Here is a 27,715-nt window from a genome sequence, read left to right as displayed (position 1 = left end):
CATTTATGGGTATATTTTTGTCTTTTTCTGAACATTCTCTTTCCAAATCCATGTTCAGAGTTAAGGTAACTCAATATCAGATCTGGCATCACATTACTTTCATTGGTTTCCAAATTAGTATCATTATTGACAGATTTCGGTGAACCTGATGAGCTGCTGTTGGAACTAGACGAGCTGTTTGATGAACTTGAAAACCTGCTTCGATTAATAACCCCATTTTTCCGTGATGAAGTTCGACGTGGAAGCTTATATTCTGACCCTTCTGACGGTGAAAAGTCTCTATTCTCTGATTTATTATCCGAGTTTTGTGCAGTACTACCTAAAAACAGTCCGAACAAAAATAACTATGCACTAAGAAAACATTATATTATATTGCTTAGATAAATCAGTCATTTTAAAATTGTTTATGAATGAATGAATTGGACAGACAACGTCACAAATACTCGATGACAGTGATAAATTGTAAACAATAAGAGGGATAAAGTCGTAACTTCTAATGTGGCTATGTCACTCTAAGCATATTTAATGAAAAGGCATAATTATACTTCTAATGTGGCTTTGTCATTCCAGGAATTAAAAAATTAAAAGACATATTTACCTTAATGGCTTTAGCACTCCAGAACACAACTGAATCACTCGCGGTCCTCGGCGCAACTGACCAATGTGTACATGTCGTGCCAGAATGATCAAAAAATTGACCAATGTGACAAGAGCATTGACGCCCTCTAGCGTAAATACAGTAAATTAATGGGTTTGTGTTGTGTCTTAGTCTGTCCAACGATAGTACTACTATTTTTATAGCTTTTGGCATATTTAACTCATTTTTTCAAAATTTTGCAATTGTGGCCTTGTCTTACCGAAGGTGCGATATGTTTACATTTTATAACCTTGGTCCTAAGGAATCATTAAGAGAAAAATATAAAGTAATAAACATTTTGACTGGTGCATTCAATGTATTCTTGCAACTGCGACAATCATAATGTTAACACGAGGAAAAAAACATACGACTTGTAATGCCTACTACTCGGTTAAGTCGAGTTAGTAAGTCTTTTATTGGGCGATGTATATGCTTTAAAAACATGATCCCAAAAATGTAGAAAACAAATGTGTTAAAAAATGTTTATGTGGTAAAGGCTATTATAATTTATAACACAAATGTTTTTCTTAATGATACCACAGACTGTGAATGGACCGAACACCCACAGGCTATTGAATAATAAATTTATATTGCACGATATTATATTTTAAACGTATTTTTATGAAAGAAAAAACCCCTGAGTTTCTAGCGCCCGTTCTTCTCAGGTCTTAGGCGCACTATTTCAAATGGGTGATTTAGACGTTCGATAAGTGATTTTAAACCCTATTTTGAATAAAAATATTTGAATTTAAAAAATGATGCGAAAACATAAGGATTTGTTGACTCACACATATAGCAATGTATTTGCTCCCCCCGGCGTCAGGTTGCACAGCACGGGCGCTGCAGAACCGAGTGCATCCAATCTCTCCTGGAGACACACTACGTCACCGCGGACAACCAGCTCTCGCAGTTGGCTATGCTGCTGCAGACGTTCTCTCTCCAAGGCATCTGAAGAGAAAATTTTGGATATTATGAAAACTTACCTTTAAGGGCATTGTTTCACAATAGGTTACAGCTGGCAATTCCCTTTCTAAATCACTAAACTAATTTAGTAATTTGGGCGCAAGTTAGCACCGGTTTTTTCGAGTGAGGATACTATTCCTCTTGAGGCCACTCGGTCGTAAGACGGTAGCACTCACTCCCACTTTAGCCTAAGGCAGCGTGTTACGACACGATGTCCTAGATGTCCCTATTTCTTTTACTTCCCCGGGGTTTCAGTGATTACTAATAGTTTGTCTAGTCAACTAGCACACAACATGATGATGAAGAGATGTGAAAGCTGAAAAAGCTCAAAAGAAAAATGATGAGAAGGCTCATGGTCGCTCAAAGCGCACTGGAGAGGGCTATGATCGGAGCTTCCCTACGAGATCGAATCAGAAATGAGGAGCTTCGTAGGAGAACCAAAGTTGCCGACATAGTCGAAATGATTGCGAAACTGATGTGGCAGTGGGCAGGGCACATAGTTCAACGGACACATTGGCGTTGGGGCAGTAAAGCCCTCGAATGGCGACCACGTACCGGAAGACGCAGTGTGGGTAGGCCCCCTAACAAGATGTACCAATGCTTTGGTCAAGATCGCCGGAATATATTGGATGAGAGTAACGCAGGACCGATCGTCGTGGAGATTGGGGGAGGCCTTCGTCTAGCAGTGGACGTCTTCCAGCTGATATGATGAACAAAGAATAACGAGAGAAATCTCCCCGTAAATCACAATGGCAAGTAATGACTTTCTTTCTTTCTAAAAACTATTGTAATTTCTTCATCAATAGTTACATTAAATTATTAAGCTGTCACATAGATGGCGTGGATATTTTAACTACTTTTTAAAATAGAATCGTTTTTTCGAAATAAATCGAAATTCGTATTAACTCGAATTCTTGAACGGTGTATTTACTCGAACGGCGTATTTTACTCCCTAATGCGGGAGAAAACACACACTAATTAATAAAAGGAAACAAAACAATATTATGTTATACTTTTATATTACTACTTCTGTAATGACTACCCGCGGCAAAATGAGACGTGTAAGAAGGCCAGTCAGTAGCGATGCCGTGTCTCTCGTGTAAGGCGATTCGGACACGACTGGCGGCTCAAGGTGACCCGGGCGAGGCCGTTCGGACAACTTCGGTTACACGCTCGTTAGGTTAAATATATTCTGTGGTGTCACCGTCGTTGTACTTGTCGCTTGAAGGTGGGTGGTGGAAGGTGCTATTTTAGATATGAAGGCTATTTAATATTTTTTTTAATCACAAATCATAAGGTATGTATATAAATATTATTTATAGCTTATGATTTGTGATTAAAAAACAAATGTGTTGTGATTAAATAATATATTTTATATACTTATATATATATATATATATATATAATATTTAAAAATTTGTAACGCATCGTTACAAGCGAGCTCCACAATATGCCCGCGTATATTTTAAGCGCATTTGTTAAATTTATAACAATAAGGGACGAGACGTGCAGGACGCTCAGCTGTATGATAGTAATTGATACGTCCTGTCCATTATTGTAATGGTGGCAGTGCCGACATAAGATGTTAAATGTCATTTGCCAGTAATTTCACTAGCTATGGCGCCCTTCAGTCCGAAACACAATAATGCTTATACATTACTGCTTCACGGCAGAAATAGGCGCCGCATGGTACCCATAATCTAGCCGGCATCCTGTGCAAAGGAGCTTCCCACTGCTAAATGCCCTAAATCGCCTCTTACGACACCCTTGATCCTGGGACGTCCAAATTCTTTTTATGTCCAGGGGAACCGCAGGGCACTTCAATCGACTTGGCCACCGGTCGCGGGTATTCAAGGAAGACCCTGCCAAACATACCTTGTTCCTCGGACCACGGATCCTTAACATCGTCAATAAAATACTGTGTGGCGTCGAAGGCGCTCTCAGGCTCAACGATTGGTCGACGCCTGCGCGCGCCACGTTTCTCCGAAAATGACGCTCGCACCTGATTGGCCGCTGAGCGGAAGCGGTGGAGCATAATCACCAATCGCTCGCCGCCATTGTATCAAGTACGATTCAAATATTTAACTGTCACTTTTCACTTGTCACAATTCTTGTTTAATACAATTAAATCACTTTTTAATAATGTTGTTTTCGAAATTTATCGTTAGATCTGTGTTGTAAATAGATTACAGTTAGTTTTTGAGTATAACTCAGATAACAGTTTATCTGTTAGTATTGTTACAAGTTTTAGGCGTGTACAAAAGATTAATCCTCAGAAACTTAACTTCAATACCTCTCGTCCGGGAGCCGCCGTATCGGACAACGTACATGCAGGATGCAAGACCCGCCCGGTTATAATAATTTAAATACTACTTAGCAGTGATATTTTTTAAAAAATTTGTCATTCGAAACCCTTTATTCGTGATATTTATTTATAAAATTTGTCATTAGAAAGCACTTATTCGATACATTCTTTTATAAAATTTGTAATTAGAAACCCTTTATTCGTGATATTCATTTATAAAATTTGTCATTAGAAAGCACTTATTCGATACATTCTTTTATAAAATTTGTAATTAGAAACCCTTTATTCGTGATATTTATTTATAAAATTTGTCATTAGAAAGCACTTATTCGATACATTCTTTTATAAAATTTGTAATTAGAAACCCTTTATTCGTGATATTCATTTATAAAATTTGTCATTAGAAAGCACTTATTCGATACATTCTTTTATAAAATTTGTAATTAGAAACCCTTTATTCGTGATATTCATTTATAAAATTTGTCATTAGAAAGCACTTATTCGATACATTCTTTTATAAAATTTGTAATTAGAAACCCTTTATTCGTGATATTCATTTATAAAATTTGTCATTAGAAAGCACTTATTCGATACATTCTTTTATAAAATTTGTAATTAGAAACCCTTTATTCGTGATATTCATTTTTAAAATTTGTCATTAGAAAGCACTTATTCGATACATTCTTTTATAAAATTTGTAGTTAGAAACCCTTTATTCGTGATATTTATTTATAAAATTTGTCATTAGAAAGCACTTATGCGATACATTCTTTTATAAAATTTGTAATTAGAAACCCTTTATTCGTGATATTCATTTATAAAATTTGTCATTAGAAAGCACTTATTCGATACATTCTTTTATAAAATTTGTAATTAGAAACCCTTTATTCGTGATATTCATTTATAAAATTTGTCATTAGAAACCCCTTATTCGATACATTCTTTTATAAAATTTGTAATTAGAAACCCTTTATTCGTGATATTCATTTATGAAATTTGTCATTAGAAACTCCTAATTCGTGATATTCATTTATAAAAGTTGTCGTAAGACCAAGTTTATAACTATGATCTATAAAGATCTATGATTATTTTTTAGATAAGGGTGTTTCCCTTATCTAAAAAATAATCAATTCACAACGAGAAATCGTGTAGGTACCACACAAAAAAAACAAGAGACAGTTAGAGAACATTCTATTGAATATTCGCTAAAAATACTTTTTCGTTGAACTGAAACGAGTATTTATTCGAACCCACTGAATTATCCATTAATATTTATGTATCCGGACGTATCGAGTACTGTTGTTGCGTAGATTAGCCTCAGTACTCCCACATGTTTGTGAGATGTGACCAACTAATTATATAACAGGCTGTCCACCCACTATACACGTTCACTTCGTTTTTATAGCTTTTAATGCCTATCATCTGAGCATGGGCACAATACAGTAATTTAACTATAAACTAGAGCGCCCGAATCGACGCACGCACACATACACAAGATGTACACGGCCGCTAGGCAATTTTGGGAAGACAAATTTCTGAGTGCCACGCGCAACGCCGCCGAGACTGGTCAATGTCCGAGTTAAATAAGCTTAACTTAACTTAGCTACATTAAAATCTAATGAACGTATACAATAGACTTTGAACAGTATTGCCACGAAATAAGGTGTAAATTTGAATGAATGTTATCTGTATAAGTTCATGTATACAGGCTGGCCGAGAAGTTGACGTCCAAAGCTAAAATTTGAAACCTCATGGTGATGAGTACACGAATCACCCCTATGTATGTTCTACGATTTTGCGTAGTTTAGGACATAATATTTTTTTCCCCTTTTATCCGCTTTTTTCACCTAATTGTGGTTTAATACTTTTTTCAAATATTTTTGAACACTTTTAGTTAATTTTATTGTTGATAGTGATTAACTACAGTTGCAATAACCACATAAGAAACTATGAATAGTTTAGACAATGCGGAACTAGTTTAGAATTGAGTCGTAAGTTCAAGATAACTGCTCCAGCTGAATTCATGAATATGTTCAAGGTAACAAAAAAACAAAATAGGGAGCCTATGGCTTCTAACTATTTTTGAAAACTTCCTAGAACATTGGCCAATAAAATGAGCCAAATTCAAATTTCAGCTTTGGACGTCAACTTCTTAGCCACCCAGTATATGGCTGTATACACGTGTATACGAATACAACGCCGCTCGGACATTTTTAACGACCTTTTAGTAGGCGATTGGGAGTCTGTGTTCATAGTAAGTCAATGAGTAGTATAGATAGGTATATTTCATGTTGCCGTCCATGTATTTTAGTGCGTGTTGTAACACGTGCACGAGATAGCTTACCATAACAGGATTGTCGTCACCAATCGCGAAACTATAACCTTGGTTCTATTGACAATTATGTTAATCTTATATAAAAGCTATTATTAAATTAAAAGCTATTCTTCCTCGCGTTTACAATTAATTCGGGGCTTCGAAATATTGACCCCCTTATTCATAATGGTCCGCTAACTTTAAACAGCCGCTTAGGAGTGTTTTTCTCATTCTGACTTAGGTCAAGACAAGAGTGAGAATTAGCAATGCTTTAAGTTAGCAGACTATTATGAATAAGGGGGTATGTGTACGTCGCAATTTATCCAATAAAAGGAAACGAAATTTTTCATGGGACACTAATGGACAAATAAACATGATATAAAGTTATGCCTGATAATAATCCAAGAATATGCAAAAAGTTTACAAATAGACATTTTTATTATGATTGATTTATTCGGACGCATAACGTTTCCCGCGTTTATTTGCAAGGCTGCTTGACATTCGGAAAACTTCCGAATCATCCTTGTATTGACAGTTTTTCTAGCGATTTAGTCAACATATTTTAGCATATTTATTTGTAAGGCCGTTATTGTCTGAAACAAAACAATACTAAGTTGGGGTTGCTTACCATAAACGTAGAGTTTCGTCAAGCACAGGAACAGCCGTTTACATGAATTGCCGTCATATTAAAATGCATAAAAGGCATTTATTTTCTCAAAATTGATTGCTTTAGAATTCTTTTTGATGTCATTTCTAATAACTACTAGATACTACACTACTACCGCTTCGGAAACAAATGGCGCTCTGAGAGACAAGAAGCGGCGCAAGAAACTCTCCCAGCATTCTTTTTTTGCGCTCTTTTCAATAAAAATATACAATATTGTACAGTCATTTCTATCGTTATAAAATAATCACAATCTAGTCCCAGGAGTAATAGGATTTACGACACAGCCATTTTTTTATAAAACATTTAAATTTATTTATAGATAATACCTGAACAGTGGCTGGGACTTTATTACATAAGTGTTATACATTTACCCTTAAAGCTATTATGTATCTTATGAAGCCTACTAGAATTATTTACAAGCAATCCCTTATTTCTATTGTTATAATAATGAAATATATTACCGTTATATAACCGTGAAAACAGATCAATTCTAATATGTTCTCTATATTTTTTTTGTTTTAGTTAGATATTGTACACTTTGGATACAAAAGTCTATTTATAAATTGATCACCTTAAAAGTCAAACCGGAACCTTTATAGGATTGAACCACTTTGTTTTCCGTCAGTCTGTCAAGCCCCTTTACCCCGGGAACGCGTGGAGGTATTGAGTTAAATTTAAAACGATATACTCAAATATCTCAAATCAAGCAGTCTCTTGACGTAACCGTTAAAAAGGTACAGCTGTTTAAACTGCAAAAACGGGCGATTGGGACGTTCAGCTGAGAGTAATTAATGCGCCCTGTCCAAAAACCCAAATTTTCTGAGCGGCACTACGATTGCACTCGTCACCTTGACACATAAGATGTAAAGTCTCATTTGCCCAGTAATACCACTAGCTACCGCGCCCTTCAGACCGAAACACAGTAATGTTTACAATTTACTGCTTCACGGTAGAAATAGGCGCCATTGTGGTACCGCCATTATTAACTCAGACTATTTTTTTTAAAGTGAAAACTTGTCTGCTCTTGTTGTTGATCTTAAATTATTTGCACACTTTATTACAGACTCATCACCTTTTCTAGATCCCCATCCATGCGAGTCAGTCTTCATCCCGTTCAGTTTGGTAATTCAAACCCAGCGGTTGTTTTAAAACTTCAATTGTATTCTATTCCTTTTTTAAAAGGGCGTAACCCAGAAGTCTCATAATCATCTTATATATAAAATTCTCGTGTCCCGGTGTTTGTTACCAAACTCCTCCGAAACGGCTAAACCGATAAGTATGAAATTATGTGTGCATATCGGGTAGGTCTGAGAATCGGCCAACATCTAAATGAAAAGGGTGACCCAGCGCTATTTATTATGATTCAGCATTGAAAAATACATACAACTAATGATAGGATTTATTTATTACTTCATGGAGTGCAGTTTAGTCTAACTTGAGAGATAGGATACTTTTTATTTCGATTTGGGACCCATAATTATTTTTATTTCCAATCTTTGTTTTGTATGGACATATTTTCTATGAGAGAATATATTGAGGCACAGTTTGACAGTTCTGTTGTGAAAAAATTTCATTATAGCAACAGGGAGCATTACTTTCGAAATAATTCTTGATGTTATGAAATATTATTGACAAATTCATAAAAACAGTATGTTATTTATTTTGTACAGAACAACGTCTGTCGGGACAGCTAGTTGATTTTTTTATAATGAAAATAAGGGACGAGACGAGCAGGACGTTCAGCTGATGGATTCTTGAAAAACTCAAAAATTCTGAGCGGCACTACAACTGCGCTCGTCACCTTGAGACATAAGATCTTAAGTCTCATTTGCTCAGTAATTTCACTAGCTACGGCACCCTTCAGACCGAAACACAGTAATGTTTACACATTACTGCTTCACGGTAGAAATAGGCGCCGTTGTGGTACCCATAATCTAGCCGGCATCCTATGCAAAGGAGCCTCCCACTGGTCGAATATTTGTACGTTTTAATTGACGTAGTACGAAGGCAGGTGACAAGGTGTAACAATATAGTAACAATATGAATAGCAGGTGTTCTCAATCCGGCTGTATGAACGGCCATGGTTCGACCCATACTTACAATTTAACGGCCGTTTTTAATAACCTATCTACCCTTAGTTTAACGGATTGACGGAATGGACGTTTACGGATATATCTGTCACCCTTTAATGACAAGATCTTATCCATCCATAGTTATGTCCAATCTATCTGTCAATAGGTTATTGAAATGTAAGTAAGCGGTAAAGGATAAATTTGTCTGCGTATAGAAGAGATAGGTTATTGAAAACGGCCGTAAATGTAGGTACTAACGTCGATATAAGCGAGAAAGAGAGATGAAGATCTCTTACGGAGATATAGTAAGATTTAAGTTATATACACAGGCACATAAGTGAATATTCTAGAAACTCTCATCATCATTATTATTATTTATAATAATAAATAAAAAATTCAGAATGGTAACACCAGGAACAAACATAAACTTAAAATGCCTATTACTCGGCTACGTCGAATCCCAGAAAAGGTCCAAATAAAAATATGTACCTATGACAAAATTCAAAAGAATTGTTAACAGACGTTTATGTGGTAAAGGTTAGTATTGCATTAATGACTTTCATAATGATACCACAAATTAGCAACAGAGCTACCGCCGCCAGTTTATTTAAACAATAAATTTTATTTCAAAAAAAGACGCCCGCTGAGTTTTTCCGTCCATTTTTCTCAGGTCTGTGGCATTAGTTTCCGAATAGGTGGTAGTTTTTGACTTTCAATAAGTGATGAACTATTTTGAATAAATAAATTTTACTTTGGTAGAAAAGGAAAGCGAATCTATTGTTACAGCAACTGATTTTAATCTCTAACGTTAATATCTAACTATTAGCTAACACATTGACAAAACCAAAATAGGTCACGCATTATCCGGGACTTATATGTAAGAGCTTTAAGGATAATTGTTTATACTTTTATAATTAAGTCCCAGCCACTGTTCAGGCATTATGTATAAATAAATTTAAATGTTTTATTGAAAAATGTCTCTGTCGTATATCCGCTGAATATCTAAGTGATCCGACAGCCTGGGACTAGATTATGATTATTCTATAGCAATCGCAATAACAGTAAAATATTGTATAATTCATTAAAAGAGCGCAAAAAATCAATGCTGGGAGAGTTTCTTGCGCCGCTTCTTCTCTCTTAGAGCGTCATTTGTTTCCGATGATGGTGTTAGAAATGACATCAAAAAGAATTCTAAAGGAATCAATTTAGAGAAAATAAATGCCTTTTAGTCTAGTCGTCTGTATAGAATATACTAGCTAAGTATTCTTGGTCCATGGATGGATCTTATAAGGTGATCCAATCTCATTACAGAGATTACAATAACCGGTTTTGAACTTGCCACCAAGTTAAGTTAACCTTCACAATATTTGCTTGTTTATTTGTTTATTACTAGTTCACACCGGCTTTTATTATCAAAGATGAATGACTTTATATACGAAAACTAGGCTTGAACTTAAAAGTTATTTATTTATGCAAGTCTATAAATGTTAAAGTTATATACCAACTAATATTATAAATGTGAATATAAGTTTGTTTGTTACGTTTTCACGCCTCAACTAATGAAGTGATTTTGATAAAATTTAGTAGGTACATAGATAGCTTGAAAAAGGACATAGGATACATTTTATTGCAAAAATATGTATAGAGGGATTGAAATAGGGCAATTTGTATGGAAATTCTTCATTATCGAAGATAAATTCATGAAGCTTTGTATTAAGGCACTTGATAAGAAATAATTTATAAACATTTGTTCGAGTATTTTTAAAACTTTCACCGTCATGGGAATGAAATAGGAAATTAAAGTTCACAGGGAAATACTATAAAAGAGATTGTCCAAAATGACACGAGTTATGGGCTGTATCATTGTAGAGCGCTGCTAGCAGCGGAAAGAGCAGTTTATATGTGTATTATTTGAAATGAATCCTAAAATATAAAAAAAATGCCCAAAGTAACTATTCAACGCGGACGAAGTCGCGAGTAAAAGCTAGTATAACAATAAATGTTATATACAAAAATATAACAAAAAAGTTACATATAACACACATACACTCACGCCTTTTTCCCTTCGGGTAGGCAGAGGAAAGAACGCTGCTTGCTTCTATCCTCATAAACCTTACGCGCTTTTTCTACATTCTCTCTCTTCTTCTACATGCTCGCCGGGTCCGAATACTTCGGACCTTTCCTTTGATTTTCAAAACGTCCCCAAATTTGGTCACCACAGTACAGGTAAAATCTCTTTAAGCTGTTCTGTGTCCACTACCGACTTGGCCACACACACTTGCCTTATGTATTTGATAAGTCATTCTTTCTTCACTCATTCGCTCCACGTGTCCAATTATTACAATATGAAAAAAAAATTGTTTACATTGTATACTTACAAAACACAACATTGCGGTTAACCTGACAAACGCAGGGTCTGGTAACTTTACTCGGGTACAACTCCAGTCATTATCAATTTGCGGTCTTCAATACTCGAGCAATTTATGTTATACCAACAGAAATCTGTTTACAAGGTAATAAGAGATAAGATGCTAACTCCTTGCCCGACGATTGTATATACATATGTAAATGTTTAGTGTGAATAGGGAATTATTCCGTAACTATAACACATATCAAAAACTTTCAACTGATATTTCACGATGGTTAGTGACCCTCCCTAATGAACTGGAGCTACCGGGTTCGAATCCCGGAAAGTGGAAACATTTATATCGTTGTTTTGTATTAATAGGCTATGCCTAGTTTGGGGCAAGATAATTTGTGTAAACATGTGTTAATATTATATCGAAAGTTGCCTCCCTTAAAGCCTCGCTTTGTATCGGAATACTGGGTCACGAAATGTCGAGCGATTGCCAATTCCGCGGTCATCTGGAGGGCAAAGAAAGGGCTTCGAAGAAGTTTTTGTTCTTATTTATGAAAATAGAGCACGGAAATACTTCAAGCCAGCCCACATTCTAGCGCTCTACAAAGCGCAGGTCCGGCCACATATGGAGTACTGCTGGCGCACCCCAGTATCAGCTCGATCCATTTGGCCGCGTGCAACGCAGATCTGCTTGAATTGTCGGAGAGTGAGTGATCTGTGAACGGCTCAATCAAATGGCGTTGCGTTGAGACGTCGCTTCATTGTGTGTCTACTACCGCATTTATCACGAGGTGTGTAAGAAGAGCTGTTTCATCTGATTCGGTGCGACATGAGAGGTAATACCGACTGGAGTTTCTTTACCAGGGCAAGACCCTTAGGTCAACAGCCTTAGCTGTAAACGCCAGGATAGTGCTGCATTTATCCTCAGGAGCCAATGATTTTCTGACTTTCACAAAGGAAATAAAATGACGTTAAAATTAAGTATTACTCACCAACAGACTAACCAGTTTATCTAATGTATTTGTAAATATCATTTGAATAATTATAAGTATTCAACTTACGTTGGCTTTAATTGCGTAATATAAGACGTGCAACAGATTATAGTTTCTCGTTCATTGAAGCGCATAGCCGCTAATTGTAGGCTTAATTGGATACGAGAAGTTGTGTATCGTGTAGAAGTACCTAACGTTTTGAGCTCCAAGTCTCATAAGCGAACGTATAAAGAGACAAACTCATTTGGCCTGGTTCTTATAAACGTCCAGGTGGACCTTCACAAATTATGTGGTAGAATTTCTACAAAACCACCGGGTAAGGACCTTTATATAAACGCTGTAGTCGGATACCTACAAAACGACCGGGTGGATCTTTAAAATCCCTGTGGTCGGATTCCTACAAACGACCGGGTGGACTTTTATAAACGCTGTATTCGGATACCTACTAAACGACCGGGTGGACTTTTATAAACGTTGTAGTCGGATACCTACAAAACGACCAGGTGGACTTTTATAAGCGCTGTAGTCGGATACCTACAAAACGACCGGGTGGACTTTTATAAACGCTGTAATCGGATTCCTACAAACGACCGGGAAAGTACGGTAGTCGACCGGTAACGCGTGTAATTGTAACTTTGATTTTACATTAGTTTTTGCGTGAAATTTAGGCATGTTTTCAGGGGGACTGCGGGTGACAGGAGTCGAGATAGTATTTGTGATAGTTGTCATTATAAAGTTTAGCGCCATTTGTTGCCTCGGAGGAGGTATATGCTTTGGCAAAATTTACTGCCAGTATTCTCTTCTTTTTTGGTATGTGAAGTCGACTAGTATGTAACTTCTACGGATTGCGTATATTAGTGTATCTCGAACGGTAGTAATATTTTCTAGTATTGGTAGGCGAAAACCGATGTGGTTAAGTCTTTGGGACAAGAGCTTTGCGCCGAAGTCCTAACTACATAATAGCATTATAATTTCAATATTTGTAAGCCGGTGTTATGTTTAAATTACCGACAGAATATACAGAGGATTACATCAACAATAAATAATAATTAAAGTATAAGAGTTATATAAATGTAAACTATGTGAATATATACCACACACACACACATTTGTCACACATTATTTCGAGTATAACACAAAACACACAAGCTATCTTCTAACTCGTAGCATCATACATAAGAACGAATAAATGCTAGCAAGGAATACACGCAAACTGTGTCTCGACGCGAGTTGAACTGAGCCGGTCGTACACGGGGTTGTCAGATCGAGTTTCTGTAATCACCCCAAATACGTTACGTTATGCAATTTTTTCCCCAAATAGAAAATAAAACAAAATGAATTACATATAACTATTTTTATATTGAAACTTCTTAAACAACTTTAATTAGCCCTTTGGTCCTTTCAAAACAAGTGCGTACTTTAAAGGTACGGCAGAGCTTCTGGTGTTGCAAATGAGTGTGCGCATCACTTAATATCAGCTATGAGGCCCTTGCATAAAGAACAAAACCAAGTATTCAAATTTCTTTCTTAGCTTAAATTTTTGGAGATGATTTTTGCAACATTTCATTGGTGGATTCAAACTTACTACTTACACGGACGAATAAAGAGAGCAACACAATATCTGACTTTAGTAGTAAATAATTTGTTTCATTGTTTACTTTAATTATCATGATAGAAAATGCACTCTCCCACTAGGCAATTCTAAGCTAAATATAAAAAAAAAAACTGGTTGATCGATTACCATTACCGAAAAAATTTATGAGCAATCATAATTAACAATATCAAAATACATCCTACGAAAATAGAATTAATTATATTTAGTTCAATTCACAATCTTATTTATACACCGAAAGCTTCTCGCCCCGTGCTACTTAATCGTCACCAACGGTTGGATGCGGAAATAAATAAATAATATTAATGAAGGTGTATGTAGCATCCAACCGTTCGCGTTGGTGACGATTAAGTAGCACGGGGCGAGAAGCTTTCGGTGTATATTATGACGTATACCATAACATTAGGAAGGATTTCTAAAAAGTTTATCAATTGTAATTATGGTAATAATACTATCATTCTCTCTTTATTATTTCTACTTCGCCCAACTATTTTTCGGTATCGGTTTCAGTTTAAAGACATTTATTCTCATAAGATTTAACATAAAATCACTTACATGAGACTTTTACATAAATATACAATATAATATTACCTTAGGTTTCTATGACTAAGCATGCAAAACAAACAAAGTGAAGAATTACAAAAAATGAAGGTACATAAAAAATTCTCAACAAAAGAACTTCAACTTATTTTATATTTATCCGGAATAAGAAGGACTGGATGTGGCTAAAGACTTATAAAGATAACAGTTGAAGTAAACTAAAATAATATATTATGTAATAATAAACTAGTGGTGTATATTTCCGTTGCGTACTAAAATCTCCCCATTTTGTGGGAGTTTTGCTTGTGTTGTCAACACTCAGCCAGCTAATTGGCTTAGGTTGTGAGTTGTGACACACCTGACCCGGCGACCTTGACTTGATGGTTCAAAAATTAATTCAATCGGCATTCTCTATTTTATCAGTCAACAGAAGGGTCGTCGAGGATTGATTAGTTCACTGTCTATTATATTACTTGATCTATTTGACAACATATTGTAAATAATAATTAAATATTTTCATAGGATGCGATTCTAATTATGACGTGATTACTCACGACCATTATGTTCACGAAGCATCCTCACACAAACAATGAAAGCTCTAATGGTTAATGCATCCAATATAATATTACGATAATTTATAAGGCATTTATTTCTTTAGAATTCTTGTTGATGTCATTTCTAATATACTAGACACTACTTTCGCTTCGGAAACAAATGGCGCTCTGAGAGAGAAGAAGCGGCGCAAGAAACTCTCCCAACATTCTTTTTTGCGCTCTTTTTAGTGAAATATACAATATTGTACTGTCATTGCAATTGCTATTAAATAATCATAATCTAGTCCCAGGCTGTCCGATCACTTAGATATTCAGCTGTGCAGGAATAGGATTTACGACAGAGACATTTTTAATAAAACATTTAAATTTATTTATAGTGTCTGAACAGTGGCTGGGACTTTATTATAAAATTTATTAAAAACATTTACCCTTAAAGCTATTATGTATCTCATGAAGCCTACAAGAAGTACTATATTTATACAGTTTCATCATTTTATTTATTTTTAAATCAAGTTTAAAAAACGAATTAAGATATTAATATTTTGATTTGTGTATAACACCCAATTATAGTGACGTCACAATTGTGTCATGTTCTGTGACGTCATAACGTCTCAATCGCAACGAATAATATTACAACCATTATTACTGTTATTAGAAAAATGACTAACATCCAAATAATTTGAGTTTTCTTTAGTGTTAATTCCGCCAATATTTGTCTTCAAACAATTCGACACGTGTTTCGCCTCTACACGAGGCATCCTCAGGACGTGTTGACTCGCCATAATCTGGCACGAGTCTGCCAGACTCGAATCGGTGAAACACGTGTCGAATTGTTTAAAGACAAATATTGGCGGAATTAACACTAAAGAAAACTCAAATCATTTGTATAATTATGGATTTCCGCAAAGTAACGCCTACTTCAATAAATTTTCTCAAATACCTAACAGTTGCTTGCGAATATGACATCTATTTGACGACCGATATAGCCGAATGGTAAGTGACCCTGACTACTAAGCTAGAGGTCCCGGGTTCGAATCCTGGTAGGTGTAATCATGTATATGATGCCTATGGATGGATGTTTCCGAGTCATGGATGTTTATGTATGTTAATGTTTAATGTTAAGTATGTATGTATATTGTATTACATATATCGTTGTCTTGTACCCATAGCACACGCTATGCCTAGTTTGAGGCACGATAATTTGTGTAAAAGTGTGTCCATTTTATATATTACTAGCTGACCCAGCAAACGTTGTATTGCCGATATTAAAATCGCGATACAAAAGTAACTGTTGATCGTAAATGGGTGAAAATTTGAAGTTGTATGTATTTTTTAATGCTGACTCATAATCAAACAAATTAAAAAAAAAGGTCAAAAAAATAAAAAAATTGGCGTGGACCACCCTTAACATTTAGGGGGATGAAAAATAGATGTTGTCCGATTCTCAGACCTAACCAGTTTCGAAGGAGCTTAACTACAAACAACGCGACATGAGAATTTTATATATAAGATTATTATATTATATACTTCAAAGGCACTTCACACAGCCACTCTGTGGAATCAATTACCGGCTGCGGTTTTCCCGAACAGATACGACTTAGGGACCTTCAAGAAAAAAGCATACTCCCACCTTAAAGGCAGGCAACGCATTTCTTGACACACCTGTTGTTGCGGATATCCATGGGCGGTTGCCTCACCTCTCCCCATCCCGTGAGCCTCTTGCCTGTTTGCCCCCTCTTATATAAAAAAAAATACTTCAAAGGAATGACCATGTTAAATTTGAGTGATTTTGTTACAGCGTCGTCTGGGATTGCAAAGACGAAATCGTTCTTCATTAGGGTACTTAAGATCATAAACTTACAATAAACTAGCGTAAAGATGAATAAAGCCTGCGAGAGAAAAGAATATTTATAACGGAGATACCGCAAGATAGAAGAGGAAAGCGAATCTATTGTTACTGTAACCAGTGGGAGGCTCCATTGCACAAGATGCCGAATAGATTATGAGTACCACAACGGCGCCTTTTTCTGGCGTGAAACAGTAATGTGTAAGCATTTGTTTCAGTGTGAAGGGAGCCGTAGCTAGTGAAATTACTGGGCAAATGAGACTTAACATCTTATGTCTCAAGGCAACGAGCGCAATTGTGGTGCCGCTCAGAATTTTGGGGTTTTTCAAGAATCCTGAGCGGCACGGCATTGCAATGGGCAGGGAGTATGAATTACCACCAGCTGAACGTCCTGCTCGTCTCTTCCCTTATTTGTATATAAAAAAAACTATTTTGATCGACAAGTCGTAAACAGTCAGCCACGGTTGACATTAGCTCCTTAGTATTTTGAATATTAGACCACTTGATCTCACACACATTGACAAATAAAATTTGGTTAGACATACTATAGCTGTAAGGTTGTATATACGCCAGTAGGTATATTCTAACGACCGTTCCCAAAATACTATCTACAGATAGAGATAAATTACTATCTTCCGCTGTCAGTAATTAGCTGTTAATAATCTGAAGATGTCCCAATATACGCGATAAGTCACTCTTTTCGCCTTATATTGGGACGCGTGAATTGCAAATTCCATACAAACTTCTATCCCTGGTAAGCTAAGCGTTATACCGTTACGTTTAAAAGTAACTTGTATTAGTGTTGCGTAAGTTGGTCTGGTGACCAGCGAATCTATATAGAAAATGTTTAGATCATTTTATACGTCTGGATAGACTGCGTCAGCTAAGAAAAGGAAAAAAAATTGAGTTTAGAAATAACCTGTAATTTGAGCAAAACACGCACACTTAACACAAATTGACATACAAGTCGCGAGTAAAACGTAGCTCGTCACGCACAGGAAAGTAATAAAACTGGCCTGTTTTCATCTGTTGTCTAGACAACTGCTAGCAGCACGCTTAGAATTTTTATGTTTTTCAAGAATCCTGAGCGGCACTGCATTGTAATGGGCAGGGCGTATCGAATACCATCAACTGAACGTCCTCCTCGTCACGTCCCTTAATTTCATAAAAAAAGCAAGAGGCTCTATCTAGACGTAAAAATAATTATCCAAGAGAAAATGTAATCTACAATTTGACTGTCAAAATGTTAATCTTAATAATTATTGTAATAATGACTGAGTCATCATCAGAAGCGCTAAATAATTTTCCATCTGACATTTCTCTATAGTCTATATGAATCAATAGGGCTGCCGCTCTCAGTGTAAAATATACAAATTTAATATGTAGGTACCAAAATTTATAGACGATGCGGGATTCGAGAGTTGAACAAAGACATACCAGGATTTACGATTGATGCGTCACTCGGACGGTTGGCTCAGTTGGTAAGAGCGCTCGGACACAACCCGAGAGGCGCGGGTTCGAGTGCCACATTGTCCATAAGTTTTGGCACAAATTATATTTCTATATTAATTTCCAGAAGTGAGAGATATCAATTAAAAATAATAAACTGTATATAATCTTAATTATTTCTATCTTTATCAGTTAACATTACTGAAAGCATATGTATGAGATAATACATAATACACAAATAAAATTTGAAAAACAAAATTTTATGAACGATGCGGGACTCGAACCCACGACCTCCGGCGTTCCTGCCGGTGCTCTAACCAACTGAGCCAACCATTCGAGTAACGTCTCGTTATAAAATCTTGTTTGCTTTGTTCAACTCTCAGGTTGTCGCTTCATCAGGTGGCTAGAACACCGGTTGGTTAGATCAAATTTTATTTGTGTATTAAACCCAGAAGTGAGGGTTATCACTTTAAAAACATAAAATATTGTTTATAATAAATAATCTCAAGAATATTGTAATCCATTGACAACCTTCTTTCCTATTCAGAATTTTATTTATAATACGATAGTGCCTTCTCACTTTCAAATCAAATCAAAATTACCTTATTCATGCAGGTTAAGGAAATGACACATAAGAATGTTAAAAGTTTTCTTTTCTTTTTACGTTTACCACCACCTTGGAAAAGGTTGGAGCTTGTGAAAGTGGCAAGAAACTCATTGCCTCTCTTTTAAATCAACACTAACAGCTTCATGTAAAGTGATGCAGCAAAAATACTCAAACGTCAAATACTTAATGCCTTACACGAGTAAGTGAGAATAAAATGTAAATTTAAACAGAGATATTGAGTACAGTAGATCCATCAATCCACACGTATACGATGTTTATGGTTCAAACACTGAGTATGCCAAATAATTTTGCGAATGATTTCAGTATACGCATCAAGAAAGAGGAACATTTATAAAGAAAGAAAAAAAGACAAACGATTTAATATAAAATATTTGACACTCATGAGTGTGATTTTAAACACTAGTTCTGTTTGCGGGAAAGTGAGCTTAAATGAGAAAAAGTGGCAAGAAACTTAATGCCACTCTTTTTAATCTTTATTCATAGTTTCATCCAGCCTAGCGAAACTCTCTAAGAAAAAAGCGATTCACTCGATTGTATGAAACTATAATCTTGTAAAAAACGGAGGTGGCCGAAATCCACTACGTTTTAGGCAACTGTTCGCTTTCAAATTTAGTCGTATTATAATTCATGGCAAATCGACATACTGTAATTACTATTATTTCAAACTTATGTCAAATCACTGCAAGTTTAATACTAAACTAAATTTAAATTTATACTTAGGCATTCCCGCCTCTATGAATGTAAATGCTAGTAGTATTTACACCCTCTGTAGTTTCATCAATTTAAATTATATTTAATATAATGTATGGAAGGGAAAAAAATAATAATAATAATAATGAGTGTAGTTGATGTGGTAATCCGCACTCACTGTAAATTATCGTCATCATCAGCCGGCAGACGTCTACTGCTGGACAAAGGCCTCCTCAAAGATAGTTTTAGTTCGTATGGTGTCGCACCAGAATAGCACCACCCCATCTCCTCTCGTAGGTGTCGTAAGAGACGATATGCCTCCGAGGAGCATCAATCAACTGCGATGGCCATGTATTGTGCGAGCAACTTATAACTATTATACTAACTTATGTAGTCTACATACCTAACAGGTATATTGCAGCTTGGGTGAACGAAAATTTAAAATCGTTTTAATGTAGTCTTTGGGTTTTCAAACTAAAAAAACCTAAAATTAAATCTATATTAACAATTAGAAGTGGGTTCCTGTAAAATTAGTATAAACTGACGAGAGGCAACCCTAGCGACACGCCTACGACAAAAAATTAAAACCGGTTGGTATTTTGTTGCCGCAACGAACGATGGTATCTCATGACTAATAACCGTTGCATTAAATTTATTTTAATGACTAACAATCTTGTAACTAGCATTATACATACCTAAATTTATTACAAAATTATTCATTTTCATATAAATCGGACCAGAGACCGAGGAGTATGAGACTGCAGGACAGAGGGAATGGGCGGGATAAAAATTTAAAGAAATAAACATTTTGACTATTGCTTCTCAATACATTTTTGATAATGTTCTGTATGTTCATAAGCACATTGAGGAATTTTGTAGAAACTGTGACATTCATAATGTTAACACGAGGAACAAACATAAACTTGTTATGCCTACTACTCGGTTGGGTCGAGTTAGTAAGACTTTTGTTGGGCGATGTATATGCTTCTACAATATGATCCCAGAAAATGTACAAAACAAATGTGTTACGAAATTTAAAATAATTGTTAAAAAACGTTTGTGTGGGAAAGGTTATAATGGCATAAACGATTTTCTTAATGACACCACGGACTGGGAATAAAGCGAACACCCTTAGGCTCTTTAACTATAAATGTTTTTGTACGATATTACATTGTAATCCATATTTTATATTTAAAAAAAACCCGCTGAGTTTCTTGCGCCCATTCTTCTAAGTTCTGAGGCAGTCTCTTTTGATGGGTGGGAGTTTTTGACGTTCAATTCTTACGTAGGGGAGAGAGATTAAAATCTAACTATTGTACCGAGTAAAGTGAAGTGAGGAGCGGGTGTCGGAGAGGCGCACTTCACACCGCTACACTAGTAGCGGTGTGAAGTGTGAGGCGAGTAGAGAAGAGAGGGCGAGTAGAGGAGAGAAGCGAGGGATAGAGGATAGGGTGCATGCAGTATATAAAATTATTGCTCTGGATTAAATTAATGATTCTGCAGAGTTAAATTGTTGTAAAACAATTAGATTTGAAAGTTAATCACTAGCACCATATGCGTTGCCGGCCTTTAAGGTGGGAGGGTTCGATTATCTTGAAGGTCCCTAAGCCGGTAAGCACGCGGTAATAGAATGCTGGACATCAACGTGATGCGGGTAGTATTAGTACTATCATCAGCCGGAAGACGTCCACTGCTGAACAACGGCCTCCCCCAAAGATCTCCAAGACGATCAGTCCTACGCTGCCCTCATCAAACATATTTGTGTGTGATGGCGCACCAGACAAGCACCAGCCAACTCCTCCTGTGGGTTTCCTAAGAGGCGATTAAGGGATACATATATAACGGAGGATGGGCAGCAGCATCTTTCCAAGAGAGCACCACAATAAAATGCAAACGCCAACCCGCCTACCAAGTGTGGCGATTATGGTAAAAACCCCCCCAAAATTAAAAAAAACATGACGTTATGTCCGGTGGTGGAATTCGGCCGGTCGCATCAACAGGGGAGTTGGAGACATCGCCTCAAGTAGTTAATGAATGTATCATTATTGGCTGACCTCTGGCTTCCCTCAGCAGGTTGGCAGCGTGTCGGTGCCTCCCCCGCTCGGCCAGAGCGACTGCGGAGTCCCCTCCAGCCGTGAGGATGGCCAGGTCCGCTCCTGCCGACAGCAGCGCCTTCACGTTCTCAGCGTTGCCGCATTCAGCCGCTATGTGCAGCGCTGTCTGATACACATATAATTAAAGTTTAACCGATAAGTATTTTATGATTTTTTATGACTGCAGCTCCGACTTAAAATCGTGTGCGAAAAAAACAAAAATCTCTAGAATGTCTTCAACTTCCTCCTCCAATAACCTCCAAAGAGAAGAAGAGAAGTACGTTTGTATGGAAAACTGACCTCCAATGTGTGTTAATGTTACAAGAATGTGTAATGTAATATAATTAATTTATGTAATTTAATTTAAAGTGTTAACAGTATTGTGTTTCGTTCTGAAGGGCGCCGTAGCTAATGAAATTACGGGGAAAATGGGTACTTATGAATACTTAACATTTCTGTCTCAAGGTAAGCGCAATTGTAGTGCCGCTTAGAATTTTTGGGGTTTTTCAAGAATCCTGAGCGGCACTGCATTGTAATGGGCAAGGTGTATCAATTACCATCAGCTGAACGTCCTGCTCGTCTCGTCCCTTAATTTCATTAAAAAAAATTGTGTCACCACGTTAGTCTATACATATCTTACTATCGCATAGTTATTCTGTGATGTTGAACGAATGGATGTTGAATGATTTCGTAATGCACTCAAGTAAAAAAGACAGTTTGACGTATACTTGGGCAATAGCGCTATTGTTCGTTCGGATAATACGTTAATCTGACAGTTGAGTTGACAGTGATACCATGTTTCAGTTATAATACTATATATAGCGTATAACTGTAGAAGATAGTGACAGATACACAGGTTTATGGTTTTACTCTGTATAGAGATTTTATCCTTAGGTTAAATGTTGGTGAAACGTAAATTGGGCTTACTCGCAATTAATTAACAAGTTATTCCAGGAATAAGATTTATACGGCATTGGTGAGATCGACGCTTATTATGACAATTATTGACAAATTTGAAGTAGGTACCATAAGTTCAGTAAGTATCGATACCCAACGACCAATACTGTATTGAGTATGGTTATAGATAGCTCAATGGCATCGTTTTATCCCTACTTGAAGTACAAAATCATCTTGGTACGTAATGTCGCTCAGTTAAGATGTGCCTCTTGTGGGTTGTGTCCCTCGATCCAGTGATTGTTACTCCACTCCGAACGAACGTTTCACTGCAGCCCTTTCCCGTCACGTTAGCAGTTGAACAACCGGCAGCAGTCCGGTACCAAACGTGTGCCTAAGCACCCTTACCTTTCCACCAGTACTCTCGTCAGACACAGCGTTCACATCGACCCCAGCATTGCAGAGTGCTGGCAGACACATGCTTCTCTCAGCCAGCACAGCTGCATGCAGGGCGGTCCGGTTGTGCTCATCCTTGCTGCCCACCTCTGCTCCTCCGCCCAGCAGACCCTCCAGTAACTCTAAATTGTCCCAAAGTGCTGCCTGGAACAAAATTTTACTTCACTCCACGCTCTTGTCCCACCGTAGGCATTGAACGAGAAGCAATTAGAGCTAGAAACTAGAAATGACGATAGCGAGCAGCTAGAAGGGAGTTTATTTCTATAGCTTTGTAGCTGGGCTATGTACGAATGTGCGACCGCAACGGACGATTACTCGCACTGCAGTAGGAAATGACTGTTGACAGTCACTCGGTGTGTTTTCCTGATCGCCAAACGAGCATCGCTCACCAAGTTATCTTTTACAGCTCGTTTCGCTGAGACAACAAACTAGTGGAGAGACTTCTCAGCGTCAAATTTACTTCATTCACTTGTCATTCTACCACCACGCGTTTTGCGAGGGACTTTTAGCCTCGCATATCATTTAATCAATTTCCGGCTGCAGTGTTCCCGAAACCGACACGACTCAGGGACCTTCAAGCAAGCAAAAGGCAACCCATCTCTTGTGTCTTCTCTCACCATTGTGTCTTCTACCGCGTTTATCACGGGGAGTGTTCCAAGAGCTGTTTGACCTGATTCCTGCCGCCAAATTCTGCCTTCGCACGACACGCCGCTTATTAGGAACATCATCACTACTATTTGAATGTATCCTCCCGGAAACCTCCACAATGCGGTTTCCGGGACGATACGACATGGGTACCTTAAAAAAAGCGCGTAGTTTTTAAAGACCAGCAATGCTCCCAAAATTCCTCTGGTTTGCAAGAGAATTTGAGCGGTGGTGATCACTTAAGATCAAGTACACTAATTTGTCCTCTACTTCCATATATATTTACATAAAAAGAGTGAACAGTCATTGATTAACTATTAATATGTGGCACTTTCATTCACAGGGGATCTATACCTGTTGTTTGTTATTTGAGTGAGAAAGTAAAGAAAATAATAAAAAGTTGTTGGTTAAAAGCTTTACAAATCTGGGTTCTAGCCTTTTTATTCTAAAAATTATTATTGATGAAGCCAGACTATTTTTTACATTTCATTTTACTATTTTTCATTTACAATTGACAATTACTAGCAAGTTTTTAGCCTCCCACCACCATGCCAGCGCTCATTTATTACGTGATTTACCCATTTAAGGTTAGAATTTTTTTGTGTTGTTTCTTGAAAATAATGTATTACAACTACAATATTTTTACCTCCTAATTCATGCTATGGGATACTAAGTCCTACCCTAAGTTGAAAACCTTGAAAACATCTGTAGATTTACATTATACTTCTATACTAACATTATTCAGTGAAAAAATAGAATTTTTGTATGCAATTAAGGCTTGGAAGTTATTAAAAATTTATCTGTTAGTACTGGTTAAAATTGGTTTACCATATAGCTTTATCTGATGGCTAGGAATTAGATTTGCTGCAAGCAGCAAGCCGTAGTAGCTACAGACCCTGCATTGTATGTCATGTCCTGCATGTAAACATTATGGGAATTATTTTGTAACCCTATAGAAGGGGTTAGTTCCGCTAGAGTTGAAAAGACAAGTTTACTTGCCATAAGTTGGACCACAGACTCATTTTGGGAGGTGTGGTGTATTAATAGAATTTAAACAAATTTAAATAATGAATTACGTGACGATTGAATCAGACCGTCAAGTGCCATAGAAATGCCTCAAATTCGATTGATCCTCCGACATTTGTGTGCTTAAAAGCCGTGCTTTCAGTAGATTCTAAACAATTTGACTGAATCTTAAAAAAAAGGAAAAATACCAACAATAAAAAGGAGCCAAATTTGGTGTTGTAGTTATATAATGTCTCATAACCCATTCACTAACTATGGCACCCTTCCAACTAAAATACAATAATGCTTTCACTTTGCTGCTTCACAGGAAACACATAACACTCTGCCCTATAGTTTTTTTTAACTTTATTTAATCTGAAATCTTGGGCATGTTTGCAAATTGAAAAGCAGTATGTATTGCTTCTCGAGAAGAATTTTTAAACTTGTAAAAATTAGTCCAAATTTCAGAAATAGTGGTAATTGCTTTGGGCCAGGTCTGGCAAGTAAGGAGCATTTCAGAGTTTCTGAAAGTAGGTCTTATAGAGTTAAAATGATTTCTTGAGCCATGTGAGGTCTTCTGTTATCATGAGGCAATAATGGTGAAGATCACTTGACAGACTCATTGAGAGTTATGCCATAATTGCCCAATGTTCAGTACAAAAGACATCTGTTGGTACTGCTTATCTGGATCAGAGGAAGCTGTAGTGAATTACAGCTTGAAGTGATGTAAACTTTGCTTGAGGCACTATTTGAGTAGTAGCACTAGTTGCATTATTTGAGTATAGTCAGCATTATCATAGAGAATCCACTTTTCATCACATTCACCCTCAAGTTACCAAGCTTTGAATAATTAATTTATAAAAACTTATACATACTGGTATGTTATATTACTCAAGGCTGATGTTTAGAAAAGTATAATGAAATCAATATTTGTCAAGTGAAGTACGAATATATTTAACAATGGGAAAGGAAATAGGGTAATAATAAACAATTGACCACTAAACAATAATGGCAAAATCGTCTCCAAACTTTAAGTGATACAGCTGTACATTTACTCACTTGGTGTAATAATCGACCTTGAATATTTTCTTCATCAGGAGAGAGGTCCATTGCGAACTTTTAACACAAAACTTTGTATATTTTTGTAACGCAGAGTCGGTGAAGCGTTGCGAACATATAAATCATTATATTATCGAATATCAACAGCTAATAATTTAACCTAGGTCGCAGAACGAATTCAAATATGTCATTTAAACATTATTTGTATTTTTCTGTATATAATATTTGAACAAACAGCATTAATTAATTATTTTTGTACAAATAAATTTATTGATAGTTGATACAATCTTCTTTACTTGACACTTCATAAACCATTCTCTATTTTCAACAAAAGCCGTTAAGTGTCATTTGTCATAAGACAGCTGTTGAATGACAGCTACTGAGACTGCCTGTAAATTATGGCGGGTAGAGGCTTAATTGAGAGAATCTTTATAAATAAATGTTTTATTGTTTACAGAGATTCTACCATTAGTTATTAGAGAGAGTGAAGGTTTGCCACCTACTAGTGATAGTGATTCATTGTTATTTAAAAGTACACAAAAAGCAGAAGAAACTGGATGGTATGTTGTATAATTATTTTAACACTTCATTTTACTTTGCTATTTTCCTTCATTAGATTTCTTATACACAAATTGTGTTACAGACATCACTTTGCACGACACTACAAAGCTAAATCTGTCTTCACTCCAACTTCACACAAAAAATAGATGGGATAACACTAGCAGAAGAAATTTAAAATCAAGAAAGCAGCCTGCACTCATTGGTATGACATTGTTATACAAAAATATACATATACTTTCAATACTTAACTAGATAATATACATATATAATCTTCTCTATAGGTAATGTACCCAAGAAAACATTGTTAGATGAGCTGACACATGCTAAGCTAGAATTAGTGAATCTACAGGAAGGGCTTATAGAAGCAGAAATAATTGAAAAAAAAGGTGTGGGAGTTTGAAGAAAATGAACGCAAAAAGGAATCTGCATGCAAAGAAAAAGAAAGGGAGTGCGAAGAAAAAGAACAGCAGTGCAAAGAAAAGGAGCGCAAGTTCAAACAAAAGGAGCGCGAGTTCAAACAAAAGGAGCGCGAGTTCAAAAAAAAGGAGCGCGAGTTCAAACAAAAGGAGTTGAAATGGAAAGAAGAGGAATATAAATTAAAATTAAACAAATTAAGAAAACACTAAAATCTGGAATTGCTAAAATAAATGGCTGCAACAGAGCCCATACATTGCCCAATTTGCAGATAGACTTAGTTCTGCTGCATATGCTTTATATAGAGAGTACAATAATGTAACTACACTGCTTTCAGATGTTCAGTTATTTTCATAACATCAAGACATAAATAAAAATATTCCAGCAATATTTATGAATGCCGGTGGTACATTGTCCGGTCCCGCACCTTTTGCAATATCGAGCCTTTTCAGCTTTTTATAGATGTCATTCTGATTTATTTCTATGCCTGCAAGATTTTCACTAACGTCCAGATAGAGAATCTTTCGTAAATAAGATAATGAGTCTAAATTACAAGAACTATTTGATTCATCATATACCGAAGCAAAATAACTAGAGAACATATTGCAAATTTCCAATCCGCTAGTTGAGGTTTTAATTCCGTTACTCATTGCAGCTGGATATGAGTTAAAATTACTACGTTTACTCTTTAGGAACGTCCAAAATGCTTTCGGATTTTTCTGAATTTTCTTTTCCAGGTCTTCATTAAAAATTTTATAGGCATCACGCGTCATTTTCTCACAGCGATCACTAAGCACTCTTAGTTCTATTTCATCCATTGGATTATTATATTTTTTAAATCGTTTTAGCATTTTGTGTTTTTCTTTAATTCTTTTTACAACCTTATGATTCATCCATGAAGGGTACCTACTGCTTTTAACTTTTTTTAAGGGAACATAATCTGTGATAGCAACCTGTAAA

At 36.3% G+C, this 27,715-nt stretch overlaps 1 protein-coding gene, 1 long non-coding RNA gene and 1 other non-coding gene across 3 annotated transcripts; 2 read left to right on the top strand and 1 right to left on the bottom strand.

The window, feature by feature from the left end:
• LOC126973433 (serine/threonine-protein phosphatase 6 regulatory ankyrin repeat subunit A-like) lies at positions 1–26,057 on the bottom strand. Its single transcript, XM_050820695.1, has 5 exons — positions 25,781–26,057; positions 23,024–23,215; positions 21,683–21,848; positions 1,426–1,585; positions 1–319 (listed from the first exon to the last, which is right to left on the bottom strand). The coding sequence occupies exons 1-5, from the start codon at positions 25,829–25,831 to the stop codon at positions 316–318; spliced, it is 573 nt and encodes a 190-aa protein (XP_050676652.1). The 5' UTR covers positions 25,832–26,057; the 3' UTR covers positions 1–315.
• Positions 18,325–18,397, top strand: Trnac-aca (transfer RNA cysteine (anticodon ACA)). The gene has a single exon. It is a non-coding gene; the product is annotated as a tRNA-Cys (tRNA).
• Positions 26,058–26,154: 97 nt separating the features above from the next.
• Positions 26,155–27,135, top strand: LOC126973450 (uncharacterized). Its single transcript, XR_007731355.1, has 3 exons — positions 26,155–26,340; positions 26,424–26,543; positions 26,623–27,135. It is a non-coding gene; the product is annotated as an uncharacterized LOC126973450 (long non-coding RNA).
• Positions 27,136–27,715: the final 580 nt, after the last annotated feature.

This window comes from Leptidea sinapis, chromosome 29 (genome assembly GCF_905404315.1).
Source record: "Leptidea sinapis chromosome 29, ilLepSina1.1, whole genome shotgun sequence".
Taxonomy (NCBI): Eukaryota; Metazoa; Arthropoda; class Insecta; order Lepidoptera; family Pieridae; genus Leptidea; species Leptidea sinapis.
This window is presented reverse-complemented; position numbering and strand designations above follow the sequence as displayed.